Raw genomic sequence first — 17888 nt, 5'->3', positions numbered from 1 at the left:
ACTTCGGGTGCAGATTGTCGGGACGTTGGGCCAATGATGGGGTGCGGGTGTGCCAAAAGAGGACTAACAGAACGCCAAAAATGCAGTCTGGCTTGTGAAGATCAGGAGAATTAAATGCGGCGCAGTGAGGAGAGTGAGTGAAAGAAAGATAAATGCGGTTGAGGCAGAGATAATCGAGGAGGGGGAGGCAGCGCAACGTTTCACTTGAGTGGGATCAGCGAGATTCCACTTGGTTCGTGCACTGTTACTGGGTCAAGGTTATTGCCTCACTCTGTAACTGTCGTCAATTCTCATGCCATTCTGTACCTGGAAGGTGATTCATCAGACATATCAAGTCGTCCCCCGTGTTCGCTGCCCATGGGGAAGAGAGAATCTGGCTATATCCACACTGGGTCCGGGGATGGTCCTGGTCCCTGAAGCCATCGTGGTGGGCTATTACGTACAATAAACTGAATCTTACATGAGACGATGGAGTAATCACTGACAGCCTTCAACGGTATCAACAAAGTAAATCGTAATTATTGTCATGTCTAAATATACATAATTATCGCATTCAATTATCCCTCGTCGGCTGCGCCCGCTGAACCTGTCTAGATCCTCCCGCGATAACAGCCGTCGGCGGCTGCTGATACACAAAGTCATCACGATCCATCTTCCCGGACAATTCGTCCCGTGTAATAAGCGAATCGTGACTCTGCGTTGGACTAACAGGTCTTTCGCCCGACTTTCGCAAATCCTCATCTTTAGAGATCGAGTCGCTTGTGTCATGCGACTTTGCCCAGATCCCCTCCGTCGTACGAACATGATCCTCATCCTCCCACTGACTATGTGCCGTGCGGGTAAGTTTCGTAGGTTGCGATTGGGAGCGCGAGTTGGAATAACCGGAGTAGCTGTTTGACTCCTTGAACTTCTTGCGCTTGACACCGCTGTCGCGGAGGAACGAGCCTAGCGCGACGATGTTGCCGACTGCTGTGGCGGCGAGGATCTCGATTGATGCCCACATTGTGCGGACGACTTGACTACCGTGTGATTCGATAATGCGGGGGATGCGATATAGCGTGATACCGACGGTGAGCAAGCCGAAGCTGAAGAGCATGATGAGAAGGACCTTGCGCTTGGTGGCGATTTGGGTGGAGAGGATGATGGGAATGGGAAAGGCGATGAGGACAAGGTCGGTGAAGGCGTTGCAAGCTCCCATTGTGAGCATCTGCACGAAGCCCTGACGGCATTGAGGGCCAGGGTCGGGAGTGACCTGCCAGTAGTGAGGGAAGGGTTGACATTCTGCGAGGTCGCTTATAACGACGGCGAGGAATGTAGCTGCGAGGGTTGCGCGCATGGCGTGGATCATTATACGATGAGATCTTCGTCGAGTAGCGCCAGCAAGACGTTCAAAGAACTCGAGGGTAGTGAGTTTAAGAATCCAAAGACTGCACGTCATTAGCTTCATTCTCATCAATCAGTGATGTAAACTCACATGGAAGCGTAGAAGACTCGACTCGCAAGCACCATCTTACTCCCCACAATCCTCTTATCAATATCCCCATCACTCAACTTCAACCCATCCAAGTTGACATTATTCGTTCCATTCTTGAGAACAAAATGAACACAAACAGCCCTTAGAACCAACGGTATAAGCGCACCGGCAGCGATCTTATCCTCCTTGAGCAACTTCTCGACTCGTACGTATCGACCCGACATTCGCGTCAGGATGATCGCCACACAAAAGACCGTGATCCACCATGATACAAGCAGCGTCGGCTTATCCTCGTAGAACTGGCGCACATCGGGGGCGTCCGAGTAGAGCGGCATATCGGCGGGCTATGGCCCTTGAAGCCTTTGGAAGTATAATGGAACCAAGTACAAGGTAAGTTTTGACAATCAAGGCAAAAAGCAAAAGGCAAAAGCGAGGGGAATGCGGGACATTAATGAATCGACTCAAGACTGCAAGCAAGGGGTGCTTCCCCCTGGTCAACTTTATCAAGGGCCCAGACAATTCGAGGTCAGACTAAGCGGCGCAGTTGGGGTTGGCTGCAGTTCGATACGGTTGAGGGTGATGGCGCGCACGTCAATGGAGTTTGACGCCAGGGGCATGCAGCCACTAAAAGCCTCCATCATAGGTTAGTCGTTGACCACAAGCGCAATTGGCTCGATCTCGAACCAATGACAACTCGCAACGGGATCACATATGAAACTGTTACCGATAGCTCGGACAAATGCATCGTATCATGTCTTGCGACACCGGTCCCTCAACTGTCAATTATGCCTGAGCGCAATTGTTAAATCAGCTCTTGGCGACGTGCAGCGATTGCGAAATCGGCAGCGCTGCTGAAATGCGGTTTGGCGTTATGGGCCAGGCACACGGCGACTTTCCCCTTGTAGAAATGGTTGAAAGATTGTGGCGGCAGGGATGAAAAAGCAGTTCCAAGCCAGCCAGAGCCAAAAAGGAGAGAGGAATGGTCTGATAAGCTGCAAAGAACTGATTGCGTCTTCAATCTGAGTCAGCCAGCATGCGCTATAATTTCCCCTGATAACGATCAAATTCCTCCGGGCCAATAATTTCAAGTGCTGTTGGTTCGCAGTGTCGCGCTGACACGTGGGAATTAGACGCCCTAATCACAAGCTCAAGATCCAGTCCCGTCTGCATCAATTCAGCCACTTTCACTGCCATTCATGAGCAATTAAACGTCGCGGCAATCTTGCTCGTTTAAAGAATCTGGGGAAATAAGGCTTTTACTCATGAACCGTTTGCCAGAGTCTGGGGAAAACGTGGTGTTCGTAGGGCCAGCCATAGAAAAGTCTTGTAGTTACATAAAGGAGACGTAACAGTTTGACCTCCCGTCTGCTGGGAGAATGAATTAGCCCCTGCAGAAAGATGCGGTGGAGTTGCGCTGTGGATGCCCCCCCTCAAAACTTTCTCGGCCATTTATCTCGGGTGATTCGGTTCTGCACTTCGCTGGTGATTACCTAGACCACAATTGCACCGAAGCTATCTTTTATTAATTCTCGAGCCGCTCCATTCTCGAAGACGATGGCTTTGTTCTTTTTCCTCGCTAGATGTTTTTAAGTGCGTCGATAGTGTCGTGCTAGAAGGAAGTGGTGTCATATGCCCCAAGCCACGAATCAACAACTGGGTAAACTTCACTTGACCGACCCATTATCACCACATTTATGCATCCGATTCTTCCGGATATATCCATCCCTTTCTTGTCGTCGCAATTGCAACCCTTCATCGTCAAATTACCAACCCCGTGGAAAGGAAATGCTCTGACAGTCCCGCGGCTTGGCACCAGGTACCGCAAATAGACGGGACAGGCGGGTCTAACGCTCAGAACGGGGTGATCCTCCGGGTAGTCTAGCTAGCGGACGGTATGTGCACGCTATCGCTTCTTAGTGAGACAGAAAACGGCAGCTGGGCTTCATCAAGGTTCAGTTGTCAGTTTAGCTGCTTCGACTATCCGCATCTAGAATACTACTCGTCTTAGTCTGTTAATTCCGCGGTTTTGGGTCTGGTGATGTCGGCTCTTGCAACAGATTTGGTGGTGCTGCGTCGCCACCGGCAAGAAACTTCCGCGATAAGGGGTCGGTGTTGATTGCGCGGGAGTGAATTGTGATTCAAACATGGTGCTACTGCATAAATTGGCTGATATAGCTCTTGCGACTGCGTTTCCTGGTTCAGTGCGGTGAATCGGCAAGCCTATCATGCTTTTCATTCGTCTATCATGTCCACGCGTCGTCTTGTTTTCCCAAAGATAACAAACTAGAAGAAAGAATTGTGGAATAGAGCATATACAACAGCGACATGATGTAGTCAATCAACTAGAGCCAATCCTGGAGTGTCAATTGAACACCAGGCAATATCCCCTCTTCCCCAGAGCTATGGTCGTATTCATACCGCTCCATCGGTTCCGGCCCCTCAAGCCACGTGGTTTGAGATGTAACCCCCCGCCGCGGAATGAAATGTCAAAGAACGGAGAACAACCCGCCAAGAAGCTATAACTTTCAGCTGTCATGCAAGCCGCTTCCAATACAACCTTGAACATGAAGTCGACATCCAAAAAGAGGTTGGCTTCTTGGCAATCTTGTACAAACTCGGTATACAGCTCGAGAATCCCTCGGCAGATGAAAACCAGGTCTTGCATTGATGTCTCTCTACTCCGTATTTCCATAATCGTATCCGTATGGCCGTGTATTTCCGCTTTCGGTAGTGCCTCACTAACCTGTCTTGATTGCGCTCTCGACAACGGCTTGGACTATTCGAGCTATGGCTAGGCATTTCTCCTCTTCGAACTTTCGCCCTACGATTTGGACACCTACTGGAGCCCCGTCATATAAATCTGCGTCGTCTGTAGTAATTAGCCAAGCCTAAAAGCCCCATGTGACGGGCCATCGATTGCGGTGTAACTCCGAGGGGCGACTCACAAGCTTGCCAATTCTTCCTATCAATCTCACCCAGCGGTTCATACCCCTCATCAAAAACGTCAATCCTCTTATCCGCTCTGATCGTGGGAATAACGACGGCTGTGTAATTGGTCAAGTTCATCGCATCAGTATACGCTGTACCATCTTAGCACCAACACATGAAACAACGCCTGACACTACTAACCTCCGTGGTAGAACTTTCCAGGTATCACAGCTGCGTGAGGCGCTACAGGCATGAGAACAGCATCTACAATCTGACCTACGAGATGTTAGTATTTTAGATTCACACGACCGTTGTTTAGATACCATCTGAGTCCGCGGTTGAGTTCCAGTAATCGGAATACTGCCGCTCGAACTCAAGGCCTTGGATTGTAAGATCCTGATACTTGAGTAACTCCGTCGGGGTTTCCAGATTGAGGCCATCTTGTAAATCTGGGATTAGAGGCTCGCCGGATCGATTAAGGTGCTGGTGGATGTCGTGCGCTCCGTCTGCACCGAGAAATCCTCCCTACAGCATCTCGTCAGCGCATTCATATGTTCAAGGGGTGAGTAACTTGCGTGAATGTTTGTTGCCGTTTCGTGCGATGGCGGTTTCCAGTCAATGACCTGACGTTCATCAGCTGTGAGTCTTCAACTCACTTGTCGCTGCGTACCTTGTGCCCAGCTTTCTTCAGCGCATCGACTACTACCGTCAACCCCCGAAGAACAGGCGGATGTAGTCCTACCATCCCATCACACCAAAAGACACCCATCTTTAGTGGCCTCTCTCCAGATTTCGCGTTACCTTTCTCATCTGATCGCCTCCGATACGACTCCATGACATCTTTTCGAAACGGAATTGGTATAACAGCTGGATCTTTCATCCAAGGCTCCGTCCCAAGAATAGCCTTAAATACCACTTCTAGTGCATCAATCGACGTCCCCATAAACCCAATTGTAGACCGATATGTATCTTGTCCAGGGTTCGTATTCGCAACGTCGCGATAGCTTAATCGATTTGACGTTGGCTTTATGGAAAAGATTCCGCAAAAACCAGCTGGTATCCTCAGCGATCCACCGATATCTGTCCCAACACCAACCGAGCTTCCGCCCAATGCCATGAGGGCTCCTTCACCACCTGAAGAGCCGCCACATGACAAGTTCTGATTAATCGGGTTTAATGTCTGGCCGATGATGTTGTTCTTTGTCTCGCCAAAGAGGAGGGTTTGAGGGAGGCTTGTCTTGCAGTATAGCACTGCTCCAAGGGAAAGAAGCTCGGTGACGATGTGGCTTTCGACCGTATAGGTTTTATCAGAATCAATACCCAGATTACCGCCAATCCAACCGACGTAGCCCATTGTTGTATCGACACCTTTCACGTGGAATTGGTCTTTGAGACTGATAGGCAGACCATGAAGTGGCCCTAGCGCCTTTCCATGTTTGGTGAAGTATTCATCCAGGTACTGGGCGCGCTCAAAGGCTTGATCAAAGAAAATTTCGTGAAGACAATTATTCTAGGCATGGTGTCACTTCAAGTTCTCATAAACTTGCAGAGAGTTTCGCAGGTACTCACGATCTGATGAGCCACAGCCGCTCGTTGACAGAATGCCCTCACGACCTTCATCGTTGTGAGTTCTTGTTCGGACACGGCATTTAAAATCTCAACAGTCTTTAGAGATGTGATAGAAGCTGTTTCTTCGTCAAGGAACCGCTCAATAAAAGATCCCGTGATGTCGCGTTGGCTGTGAGCATGTTCGAGGTCCTCTGAGGATAATCTCCATTCTGAAGGGATCTTGTCTAAGGTCGCGGCGCGCTTGACTGCTGCTCGAGTCTCCCACGAGTTCTCATCCATTTTTGACAACTGAAATGAATGTTATAAATGGATTCAAAGGTCAGAGTTGAGAATAATTAAATTTCGGGGACAGATCTGCAGCCTGTACGATGCCGATTTATCGATGAAAGGAATGCAAGAATGAATGACGACGACATCTGCAGTTCTAAGACATGTGATGAATATGGCCCGCACGCATGTCAAGTTCGGAGGTTCGCGTTTATAACAGACCTTTTTAATATCATTTTTATTTTTATTTGCCAGAGAATCAAACCACAGCGCTGAAAAACGCTTTGCAACAACGCGATCACCAGTATGCCTAGTCCTGTACTCTGCAATCAATGAACAAATCCCGCTCACGTCAGGATCCATTTTAGAAATGCATCCTTGACCTCGGGATCAGCCAATTGACCAGATCCTCTCAACGCCCAAAACCAACCGCCATGTCAAAATAAAACACAAAACAAAGGATCATCTCCTCCGGATCCAGGTCCATCCTAGGTAACCTCCATTACCATCTATCCAACAAGTCAAACACCTCTGCTCGTACTGGTTCTCGGAGCTGCCCATAGCGACGTGCGCGCTCCTCTGCACCACGCAGCACGTCACTCTCAGGTATAGTCGTCTCGACTGCTTTAAGATCGACACTCGCAGAACGAGCAAGCCGTCTCGCCGAATGGAACTTGTCATTTTTGTACATCTTTGACAGGATCGGTCCCACAAGCAACATCGCAGCAAGGGCAAGCTTCGTTTCCTTCACATCGTACAAATACTCTTCCAACAAGGCCTGGATCTCCTTGCCACTCCAGCCCCAGTACGGCTGTTGGTACAAATCGTCTGTCAAGGTCAGCCGCTCGACATACTTTGGGATGAGGTAGCGCAGCGGCGAAGGGTGCTCCCTCTTCGATAGGCCAGCGATGAGGATCCATGGGACAGTGAGAATGCGGAGATTTGAGAAGTCGTGTAGCTTGAGAGGCGAGCCCTGCAGGGCTAATGGCCAGAGTGGATCTAGCCCTTCATCCAGGACGTTAATGTTGTCAACAACGAGGAGCTGTAGGCTTTTGAGTTTCAATCGATGGCTTTTCAGTGAATCACCTAGTGTGGCGACATCCAGTCTCTGGGAGTTGGTGGAAAAAAGATCTGCCAATGGATAGCAGCCATAGGTATACTTCAGATCATCGAGATTGGGTGCGAGGGAAAGAATTCGCCCAAGTTCCTCTTCACTGATTCGCTTCAGGTTCAGACATCTAAGATGTTCCAACTTCGCCGTGATGGTGAAGGGTCGTGATGCCTCGGGAAAGCTGCCTGAGATGGAAAGATTCTCAAGCATACGAAGATGAAAGAAGCTTTGGTAGATGTTGTTGAAGCTGAAATGGATGTGGTGGTACGTCGCACAATGGTTGTCGACAGTAACATGGCGGAGATGCTCGAATTTATGCACGTTGCTGCCTCTTGGGTTGTTGTAGCTCTCTGGCCTCAGCAACAGCCGGAGATAGCATATTTCAATAGAGAAAAATTCGCCAAGATAAAGGCTTCTGACATTTGGAGTAAGTGCCACGACGAGACTGACGAGAGAGTCAATCTGGCCCTTCAAGAAAGCGTGAGCCCAGTCTAACCCCTGGTAGAGATCTAAAGCCTTGATGAACTGGACTGCCCTCAACTTGTCTTCATCTGTGAGGTGGAAGATTGGCGTGGTCGGAAGTTCATTAAGCTCCCTCTCGACAAAGTCATATCCATCGAAACGCAGATGCTGAACAGCTTGAGCCAGGTCAGGCCGCCACAGAAGAGTTCGTAAGACAAGGACCAGCGGGATGGAGCGCCATCCGGGATTGAGGCTAGGGCAATTGACATCGACATCTCTATGAAGAGCAGGCTGGGCGATGCTGGCGAGCTGCTTGTTGACTCGCGACAAAGCAACGAGACCCACTTTGGGCACAGATTCTAGGACTTGAAGCTGGATCTCGACGGGACAAGCGAGAAATCGCGAAGGCTCCCTGTGAGGGGGTTAGATCAGCAACCCAGAGAGATGAAAGAGACTTACTTGGGCATTTTCGGCTTGCGCTTCTTGGGTATAGAGAGAGGAGGCATATCCCGTGAGGAACGGGCCCGTATGTTGCGTGTACCGTCACGATACATGGTGAACACCGCAAAGAATGAAAGGTTGATAAGTAAGGAAAACAAGCGATGTGGTTTTCGTTGTGAGAGCAAAGGAGGGGGGAATGAAGAGGCGACGTCGTAAGTTTGTTTTGAGTTGGCTTGGTGACTTTGAAGCCGTTTGTCTGTGTCACGTGGTATTACAGTGAAGCAGAGCGATGCGTTTGCAGTGCCAAACAGTTGCCAGACAAAACAAAAAGCTTATGCACTTCAAGGACAGCTTTTATCTATTTAATGGTATTGACATTCCTTGCCGGTGTTAGGCACATCGGCTGAGAATATGAATATCGACCACTTGTTTTGCCCAAACATCCATTATTCAACTGGAGTTTAAGATGATCTAATCACGAGAGATCAAGTACATACAGTCTAACATTCTATAAATTTTAGATCTACAGCATTTACTTGGCTTCTTCGATGTAAATGCTATACTTGATGAGGATCTCAACTCCAAGTCCAACAACGGTTAGCGCGACTGACGCCATCACTGCAAGCCGGGTCCTCCTTATCTCCAACGCGGGGAAAGCTTCGGCGAACTTGACTCTGCTTTATCATTTATTTATCCCCCAAGAATTTCCTCATCATGATCAACCGCCGGAAATGTCCGACACTCCCTCAAATCGTAAACGCAACAGCGTCCGACGCGCTAACGTGACGGCCTGTCAGCGATGCAAGTCCCGAAAACAGCGCTGTGACCAGAACATCCCGGCATGCTCATCGTGTGCCCGTGCTGGAGTGCCGTGTGTAAGCGTTGATGTAGATGGGCAGTCTGTACCTCGAAGGTATTTCCTCTTTTCTTCTGTCAAAAGAGATTGCATGCATGCTTACTTGAACGTCCTCAGCTACATTAAGAATCTCGAGGATCGCGTCGCTGAGCTTGAGCTCGCCCTCCGGAATCAAGGGATAGACACCGACTCTGATGCCAGCCGAGCTTCCCAAGATGCTCTCGAATCAACACCAGAGGCGCACAGCTCTAATGATCTGAACTTACTGCGCTTGCTAGTGCCTAGGCCAAATGATGTACAGCACGCCCAAGACTCAGCCTACCATACTCTTCTTGATACAATCACTGTACCAGACACCGTCAAATTTCCTCCCAGGCCAACCGCTATCCAACTCGCCGCCACATACTTTGAACACTCTAATTTCTTCTCCCCTGTCTTGAACCAGGAATCATTTCACGATACCATTGACGTCTTGTATCAAGACCAGACGTCTAATGGCCAAGGCACCTCTGTACAGAAATTCCAGCTTTGCATGGTCCTAGCCATTGCCATCAGACTTCTCAACAGGACGGATTCTTCCATTCCTACGACTGCATCCGACTCATTCTTCGCGTCGGCTATTGGAATACTCACAGAACGGCCGCAAGCTACCTGGAGAGGCGACCTTCAACATCTCCAAAACCTTCTCCTCATTGTACAGTATACCATTTTCGCTTCAAATCTCTCTGCGGCTTGGCACTTCATTGGTCTGGCAACACGATTGGCTATTGACCTCGACCTCCTCAACGAAACTCGATTGTCCGTGATAGAAGACGCGCATGAGAATGAGGCAGAGGTCAACAAGAGACGTCGAGTATTCTGGTCGACATACATACTCGAAACAAACCTCTGCGTTATACTCAATCGCCCAAGATCAATACCCGACGAAGCCATCTTCACGCCCCTCCCCTCAACAAGCGGATCCGAGTCATCAAGTCCACTAGCAAACCACTGCATCCTCTTCCGCCAACTAGAATACGAAATCTTCCATACACTCAACTACAAACCTCGTGCGAACGGCACCTTCTTCGATTATAAATCCTGGAAGACGGGCATGAAGGATCGCCTTGTGGAGTGGCATGCAAACGTGCCTCCCTTAGACCCAACATCAAAGCTTGCGCCCCAGAACTTTTTCGACGGCGCCTTATACATTACTCTTGTCTCTCTTTTCTCACCATCTCGTCACTTTCCTCACCTTTCAGAGGATGAGCTGAGAGATCTTGCGCAGTATGCTTCTACGAGTATTGAGCTCTACAGAGAGGGATTCAAAGAGGGCAAGTTGAGGTTCTACTGGCGAACGACACCCAACTTGTTTCAATCAGGTGCAGCTTTGATCCACTGCATCAAAAGTCTTACGCTGCAAGGTGCAGTGTTTGACGTGAACGCCTTGAAGAGTCGGGTGTCTGTCTGTTCGACAGTTCTGTGGGGTATGGCAGAGCGGTATCCTCCTGGAGCTTCATACCGTGACCGCTTCGATGAGATGTCAGCTACTATGGATGAAATGGCCTCGGAGCTGCCAATGGATATCTCAAGCGACTTCCTGTTTGGGCATAATGTATTGCCTTCGTTGAATCTGGATGGGGCAGCGGCTCTATGGACGTCAACACCGCCCACTTTGGATCCGTGGATCTTGGATCAAATATAACTGTAACAACAATCATCTATCGGCGTCTGATGAAACAAATTGATGATCATATTTATTTTAATTTCCATAATTCAAAGTCCTTACTTTGGTTTTCTATCGTAATCCAGGCCAGCTCTCAAAGGCCCTTGAGCGGGTCAGGCGGTGCTGGATCGCTCCTCAAACTCTTCTCAAACGCGGCCCTCAACCTCATAACCGGTTGCATGACCCAAGTGTTGTAAGCCAAAATATCCGTCTCCTCCTTTGGGTCTCTCATCACATTGAACAGATACGGAGACTCCAGCTTTCCAGACGATTGGTTGACCTTTGGTTCCCAGACCAGATGAAGCTTCCAGTCCTTCCATTTGACGGCGCGCAACTCGTCCTTGATGTAGAAGAGGAACCCCTCACGCTGGGATTTCACAGCAGCGGGATCCTTGAAGAATTCTACTTGGCTGATACCATCAATAGGTCTATCAGATGGTGGTTCTGAGCCAGCTATTTCAAGGATGCTTGTGAAGATATCAGTGACATGGACTATCTCGTTGGATGTTACCCCAGTCGGGACTTTTCCCGGCCATCGAATGATGAAGGGAACTCTCAGGCTTCCCTCCATGGCAGTGTGATATGTGCCGGACCAAGGCCCAGCAGTACCCTTGTAGGGAGGTCTGAACTCAGGTCCATTGTCAGAGGCAAATATCAAGACCGTGTTGTCGCGAACTCCAAGGTCGTCAAGATGGTCGATTAACTGACCAACTCGGTAATCCATCTCAGCCATAGAGTCGGCAAACTCTCCCTGTCCCGTCTTCCCTTCAAAGTCGCGATGCGGTAAAGTCGGGAAATGCAGATGGACCAGAGGATGGTACAAGAAGAAGGGCTTCTCTGCTGTAACTTGACGCGATAGCCAATCTTTTGAATGGTCAACCAGCATCTCATCGATCAACCTTCTCTTATCGAGGTCATACACACAAACGTTCTCGGAGTACTGACCAGCGACACCTTTCATGATATATGGCAACTCGGCAACTTCAGGTGTATATCCCAAAGCCGACGTAAACTGACTCTCGTCAGTCGTTCTGGGAATCCCAAACCACTCGTCAAACCCCCTATCAGAAGGATACCGGCCAGGGATATCACCAAGATGCCATTTCCCATGATGAGCCGTCGCATAACCCTCTGGCTTGAGACACTCAGGCAGTGTACGCTCCCAGTTGGTAAGACCCTGAGGAAACCCGGCCGGGACAGATTGTCGGCACCCGGTTCGGATGGGATGACGGCCTGTCATCAAGGCTGAGCGCGTGGGAACACAGTCACTCTCCACGTTGAAATTGTGAAGAAGAAGACCTTCGGTGGCGAGCTTGTCGATGCGCGGTGTTGCAGCGCCGCGAAGAATGCCTCCGCCATAGCAGCCTAGCTCACCCCAACCGAGATTATCGGCTAGGATGAGCACGATGTTTGGTTTTGCTGGATCCTTGGACATTTCAAAATGTTTTGATTTCTTTGACCCTGAGTCTTCTGCAATTGAGTCAACTTCATTTAATAACTTCGCTGTGAGCTCATTATCCTCGTCAATCGCGTATGCTCAAGGGCTGAGCTTGAAGCCATCGGCGACTCGTCCGAAACCCCACATTTTCGCTCATCGCCGACGCTCACCTCCGACGACTAGATCGTCTCCCTCTTGGATGATCTAGCAAACCTTCTTGACGGGTAAAGATGCGCGATATTGACATTCAATGGCGTGCGCATCATATTGTCTTTGATACCTTATCATGGTTGGGAGTTAGAATTCTTGGTATGGTGATGAAAGAGTATAAAGACGGATGATAGTCGACGACTAGACCATCAATCCGATACAGGGCGTGAATAATACATGAACCCGGTATCAACATGGCTCTGGATCATTCTTCCGAGATGGGTTCTATCAAGGCTGATAAAGAAACTCACGATCTTAATGATGCGCCGCAGTCAATTGTCACGCAGTCTGTCTGGACAGAAGACGAAGAGAAGGCAGTCGTCAGAAAGTAAATCGACAACCCCTTTTCCCCATTGACGCCCCAGGCTCACATACCAGACTCGACATAATCCTCATGCCTCTCCTCGTCCTCGGCTTCTACGCCCTCCAGCTCGACCGAAGCAACATCAGCAACGCCCTAACCGACACGCTCACAACCGATCTCAACATCACCAAAGACGACGTCAACCTCGGCGACCAGCTCATGATGGCCGGTATAATCATCGCCGAGATCCCCTCCAACATCATCCTCCAGAAACTCGGCGCACCGATCTGGCTTACGGGCCAGGTACTCATCTGGGGCACTGTTGCGCTGACGCAAGCTTGGGTCACGAATGTGCATTCGTTCTTTGCGACGCGTTTCCTGCTGGGCTTCTGTGAGGCTGGGTTCATCCCGGGTGGGCAGTATATGCTTGCGCTGTTTTATCGGGAGAAGGAGTTGGCATTGAGAACGTCCATCTTCTATTTTGGGAATTACTTTGCTACTGCTACGGGGTCGTTGATCGCTGCGGGTGTCTTGCAGATGGGCGGTATAGCTGGTCTAGCTGGTTGGCAGTGGCTCTTTATCAGTTCGTTCCTCTTGCGCTGCCCCGTCATGGGTGTTGCTAACATCAAATAGTTGAGGGTATTTTTACCCTACTGGTCTTCGTTGTCTTTATCCTTCTTCTCCCTCGATCTCCAGTTCATACCAGACCTATTCACGGATATTTCGACCTCTTCACCTCTCGTGAGCGCGAAATCATGCACGACAGGATCTATCAAGAAGATATCTCCAAGACCGAAGCCCACGCAAGCATCACCGTCCGAGACGTCGTCGCCGCCCTCGCCGACTACCGTATCTGGATCCACACTATTCTCAACCTCGTTTCTCTCGCGCCCAAGGGCGGTCTTCAACTCTACGGCCCAACCATCATTCGAAGCCTGGGCTTTAGCAAGATCAACTCCAACCTTTTAAACTCGGTCAGCAGCTTCCTCGTCGTGGTTCTCAGCTTCGCCGTTGCTTGGGCATCCGACAAAACGAAACAGCGAGGTCTGTGGTGCATGGCCGCGTTTCTTTGGAGTATCACATTTGGCGGCGCTTTGTTTGGATCAACTGATAAGGATAAGTGGACCAAATATGCGCTCTTCACCCTCTTGAGCAGCGGCAATGCGCTATCTCAGGGTCTCAATGATGCCTGGCTGAGTATCAATGCTCGATCTGCTGAAACGCGCAGTATTGGATTGGCGATGGTGGTCATTGGGAGCAATGCTGGTGGGTTGGCTGGAAAGCAGCTGTTTCGCGAGAGTGATGCTCCGAAGTATACAAAGGGTTTTCTGGCTGTTGTTTTATTGTATGCTGCTGCTTTGCCCATCACCGCTATGATTATGGGGGTTTATTGGAGGCAGAATAAGAAATTGGAGAGGGAGCTCGTTGAGAATGAGGATAGTGTTGATGTTGATGAACGGACAGGAAGAAGCCAGCGCTTTCAGCTGTAGATGGGTTTTAATTGTAGTCGATCTTCTATACTTGATCATTTTGCAGTCCTGCCTATAGCCTCTTTGTTAGTTCAGTTCGAGAGATACACCATGATAACAATGCCGGTATCAACGGCTTGTTTCCCGACTCTAAGAGTTCCTCTTCAGTGGGGAAAACCCAGATGACGGCCCAAACTCACCGTTCCTAACCGCAAAAGGCCGCTCCAAGCATCAACCTCCAATGAGAATGCCCCATCTCCACCTCTGAATCTCAAATACCGGTCCCGGGAGTTCAGTTCAGTTCAGTCTACCCTGCCAGCCCAGCCCTGTCAAGCTGAGCATCTGCACACCGAGACAAGATCTCCCGGCCATCATGGACTCACCTCACATGGACGAAAAGAACACCACTCTCACCGAGCAAGAACGAAAGTAAATCTCCCCGACCCCGCACCTCTTCATCCTCCCTAACAAAATGCAGAAAACTCCGCAATCGCTTATCGCAACGGGCGTTTCGTCGCAGACAGGCAGAATGTATCCGCGAGCTAAAGAACCGTGTAAATGCGGACCAGCGATCAGATAGTGAGCGCGTAGAAGCGCTACAGAAGGAGAATCGATTGTTGAGAAAGCAGTTGATTGATGTGCAGACAAAAATGTCGCGCATGATGGCGTCGGTGCAGTTGTTGAGTGACTCGGTGGCTAAGACGCTCGACGATACTGCAAGTGGTGAGGGGGATGAGCGACAGAGAGATGAGCGACAGAGAGATGGGCCTGAGCGGGTGAACGGAAAGACAGAGAGTGATGAGCATATCGCCGAAGAGTCCGCGCTGCAGTCTATTGATCTGGAGGCGTTTGATCCGTCGATTCTAGACTTTGATGCGCCGTTTTCATCATCGAGCGTCACTGGTAAGTACCAGCATTCATTTTATGAGCTCAGGCTAATAATGATTGATCGAAGCATCAACAGACAATGGTATCTCGTCAGAACTCATTAACGTCTCTGGCACAAGCCCTTTTTACTCTCAGATCCCGAATATCTGGAGTCATGAGTATCAAATGGGAATGCAACCCTATCTAACCGCCATCAACGCAACAGCCGAGTCAAGTCTGGTGCTTGGGAAAGATTACTCCTTTACCAATTCACCATTTTCAGATCACATTCAGCTCCTTCAGCGAATGCTTAAGAACAAGCTTAATACTCTTGGATTCGTTCCAGAAGGTCATAATCCTGTCCAGAGGTATACGCCCCCTGCGTCACATCTTTAAAGCTTTCTAACTGGTGTAGTGTCTACCAACCAGTTCTCATGGTCTTGTCCATGTTCAACAGCATGACCCGTCCGGATGTAATGGCATGGTACGCCAAAACACGCTTCTACCACATCATCGAGCTCACAGCCTGGCAACTCTATCCATCCTCCGCAACCTTCAATAAGCTCCATCCCCGCTACCGCCCTACAACAGCACAGCTCGAGAATCCTCACCCGGGCATCATCGACTGGATACCCTTTCCCACAATCCGCGATCGCTTAATCCAGCTACACTCTGCAAATCCCCATATCGACCAGATCTTCTGCGACGCTGTGACTGGCTACGTCGTTGAGGCGCTCATGTCGGATCTCGTCCTAGGTGCCCCGCAGATAACGGTCTACGTGCGTGTAACAGACCTCATCAACACCATGTCCTCCGCTACATCCGAGAGCGAAAACACAATCGCCATGCTTCCCGCCCCGGACATCTCAACATTATTCTCATCACCTGCATATGCTCGCGCTGCGTTTAACAAATTGAACATGGACAAGGGCGCGGGCTACTACAAGATCGACCCCGCATTCTTCGAAAAGTATCCTGAGCTCTGGGACCAGGCCAGCGATGTCACAGCAACGGGAATGCCATTGAAGCCAAAGTATCAAAAGATCCTTACCTACCCAAAGCCGCTCGACTCCTCGACTGTGGAGACTTATCGAAGCTTTATCGATTTTTCTCTCGACGCAGCGAATACGATATCAATGTCCCCATGATCCTACCAACCGGGCCGGTTCTCGTTATCTCTCAGAAAAATAAACTCCTCACATGATGCAATATACGCGTGAGGACGGCATTATTAGCGCAATTGGGTTTGGTAAAGTTTCGGGAAGCGTAACGGAATGTTGAGTAAACGACCCACCACGATAGGTTTGACTAACACGCCAGTTACTAACACCTCGATTCTGTGATTCATCTGTGGATCATCGAGTGGGGGATGAAATCATCTATATAGAAATGCCAGAATTAGTAACTACAGCACTGTCACAACCAACATCTACACCATTATCAATCTTGTCAAAATGCCGTCTCAAATACCAACCTCAATTCCTCGCTATAGTTTCATGGACGATTATAGCGAGGGTGCACATCCCGCTCTTCTCAAAGCGTTGATCACCAGCAACACAACCCAAGAAACCGGCTACGGAGGCGATACATACTGTGATCTCGCGCGGCAGCGAATCCGTCGCCATCTCGGCCGCGACGACGTTGGCATATTCTTCGTGCCGAGCGGGACATCAGCCAACGCCATCTCCATCGCCGCATGTCTCCGGCCTCACGAAGCCGTCATCGCTGCTAGCTCTGGCCATATCGTGACGAGAGAGACAGGCGCAGTAGAAGCAAGCGGTCATAAAATCATCAACGTCACACCTCAGAATGGGAAGCTCACACCTGCGACGATCGAGCGTGCGCTAGATGATAATTGGCATTTTCCTCACATGGCGAAACCTCGGCTGGTGTATATATCCAACGCAACCGAGATCGGGACCATATACTCTCGCGCCGAACTCGCAGCGATAAAACAAGTCTGCGAAAAGAACGGCCTCATTCTCTTCCTCGACGGCGCTCGGATCGGCACCGCCCTCGCCTCAAAAGCAAACGACATGACCCTCTCCGACATCCTCGAACTCACAGATATCTTCTGGATAGGCGGCACAAAAAACGGCGCCCTTCTCGGCGAAGCCGTAGTCGTAAAAGACGCCCGCCTCTCGTCCGAGTTCGAATTCTACGTCAAGCAGCACGGCTCCCTCCTCGCAAAAGGCCGCGTCATCGGCGCGCAATTCGCAGAGCTCTTCGAGGGAGATTTGTACTTTGAATTAGCGCGCAAGGCGAATTTGGCTGCTGAGTCGTTATCGAGTGGTATAGCGCAGGGGGGATTTTCGGTATATGCTGCGACGGAGACGAATCAGGTTTTTGCGGTGCTGCCGTTGAGTTTGATCAAGGTGCTGAAGGAGAGCTTTAGTTTCTATGTTTGGGAGAAGTGCGGTGATGATGAGGCTGTTATTAGATTGCTTACGACGTGGGCGACGGAGGGGGCGCAGGTTGAGAGGTTTGTGGAGATGGTGCATTCTTGGACTGTGTAGACGGCGTTAAGGATGAAAAGTTGTGACGGATCTCAGCTTTGGAATAATGTTCTTGCTTGGTGATGAGAGTTGGAATATCTGCCTATAGACAAAATAACTAATTGCGACATAATATCTCGTTTTCGACCCTGGGGTTTACAGATTCGGAGTCCTTATATTCCCTCTGTCGGGAAGTATCAATCTAGCTACCTCGCTTTGATGTCCGCGACCTCTAACTTGGTGCCAATATTCTAAAATTCCGTTATCTGCTTTGGAAATCTCATCTTCAGGC

General features: G+C 49.7%; 8 protein-coding genes; 4 read left to right on the top strand and 4 right to left on the bottom strand.

The window, feature by feature from the left end:
• Positions 1-553: 553 nt before the first annotated feature.
• Positions 554-1809, bottom strand: FFUJ_09357 (related to integral membrane protein PTH11; the record flags this gene model as incomplete). XM_023568749.1 has 2 exons in its annotated part: positions 554-1427; positions 1475-1809. 2 exons carry the CDS (start codon positions 1807-1809, stop codon positions 554-556), a joined length of 1209 nt encoding a protein of 402 aa, XP_023435898.1.
• Positions 1810-4212: 2403 nt separating this feature from the next.
• FFUJ_09358 (probable general amidase) lies at positions 4213-6250 on the bottom strand (the record flags this gene model as incomplete). XM_023568748.1 has 6 exons in its annotated part: positions 4213-4343; positions 4420-4554; positions 4604-4678; positions 4726-4927; positions 5073-5912; positions 5972-6250. 6 exons carry the CDS (start codon positions 6248-6250, stop codon positions 4213-4215), a joined length of 1662 nt encoding a protein of 553 aa, XP_023435897.1.
• A 490-nt stretch (positions 6251-6740) lies between these two features.
• On the bottom strand, positions 6741-8365 carry FFUJ_09359 (uncharacterized protein; the record flags this gene model as incomplete). XM_023568747.1 has 2 exons in its annotated part: positions 6741-8223; positions 8271-8365. The coding sequence occupies 2 exons, from the start codon at positions 8363-8365 to the stop codon at positions 6741-6743; spliced, it is 1578 nt and encodes a 525-aa protein (XP_023436209.1).
• A 618-nt stretch (positions 8366-8983) lies between these two features.
• Positions 8984-10792, top strand: FFUJ_09360 (related to positive transcriptional regulator for purine utilization; the record flags this gene model as incomplete). Its single annotated transcript, XM_023568746.1, has 1 exon — positions 8984-10792. One exon carries the CDS (start codon positions 8984-8986, stop codon positions 10790-10792), a length of 1809 nt encoding a protein of 602 aa, XP_023435896.1.
• Positions 10793-10907: 115 nt separating this feature from the next.
• Positions 10908-12248, bottom strand: FFUJ_09361 (related to N-acetylgalactosamine-6-sulfatase precursor; the record flags this gene model as incomplete). Its single annotated transcript, XM_023568745.1, has 1 exon — positions 10908-12248. The coding sequence occupies one exon, from the start codon at positions 12246-12248 to the stop codon at positions 10908-10910; it is 1341 nt and encodes a 446-aa protein (XP_023435895.1).
• Positions 12249-12655: 407 nt separating this feature from the next.
• FFUJ_09362 (related to nicotinamide mononucleotide permease) lies at positions 12656-14255 on the top strand (the record flags this gene model as incomplete). XM_023568744.1 has 3 exons in its annotated part: positions 12656-12789; positions 12840-13348; positions 13399-14255. The coding sequence occupies 3 exons, from the start codon at positions 12656-12658 to the stop codon at positions 14253-14255; spliced, it is 1500 nt and encodes a 499-aa protein (XP_023435894.1).
• A 352-nt stretch (positions 14256-14607) lies between these two features.
• Positions 14608-16249, top strand: FFUJ_09363 (uncharacterized protein; the record flags this gene model as incomplete). XM_023568743.1 has 4 exons in its annotated part: positions 14608-14663; positions 14713-15137; positions 15190-15469; positions 15517-16249. 4 exons carry the CDS (start codon positions 14608-14610, stop codon positions 16247-16249), a joined length of 1494 nt encoding a protein of 497 aa, XP_023435893.1.
• A 306-nt stretch (positions 16250-16555) lies between these two features.
• FFUJ_09364 (related to GLY1-L-threonine aldolase, low-specific) lies at positions 16556-17617 on the top strand (the record flags this gene model as incomplete). The annotated part of the gene is made up of 1 exon (XM_023568742.1): positions 16556-17617. One exon carries the CDS (start codon positions 16556-16558, stop codon positions 17615-17617), a length of 1062 nt encoding a protein of 353 aa, XP_023435892.1.
• Positions 17618-17888: the final 271 nt, after the last annotated feature.

Source organism: Fusarium fujikuroi, chromosome FFUJ_chr09 (genome assembly GCF_900079805.1).
Source record: "Fusarium fujikuroi IMI 58289 draft genome, chromosome FFUJ_chr09".
Classification (NCBI taxonomy): domain Eukaryota; kingdom Fungi; phylum Ascomycota; class Sordariomycetes; order Hypocreales; family Nectriaceae; genus Fusarium; species Fusarium fujikuroi.
This window is presented reverse-complemented; position numbering and strand designations above follow the sequence as displayed.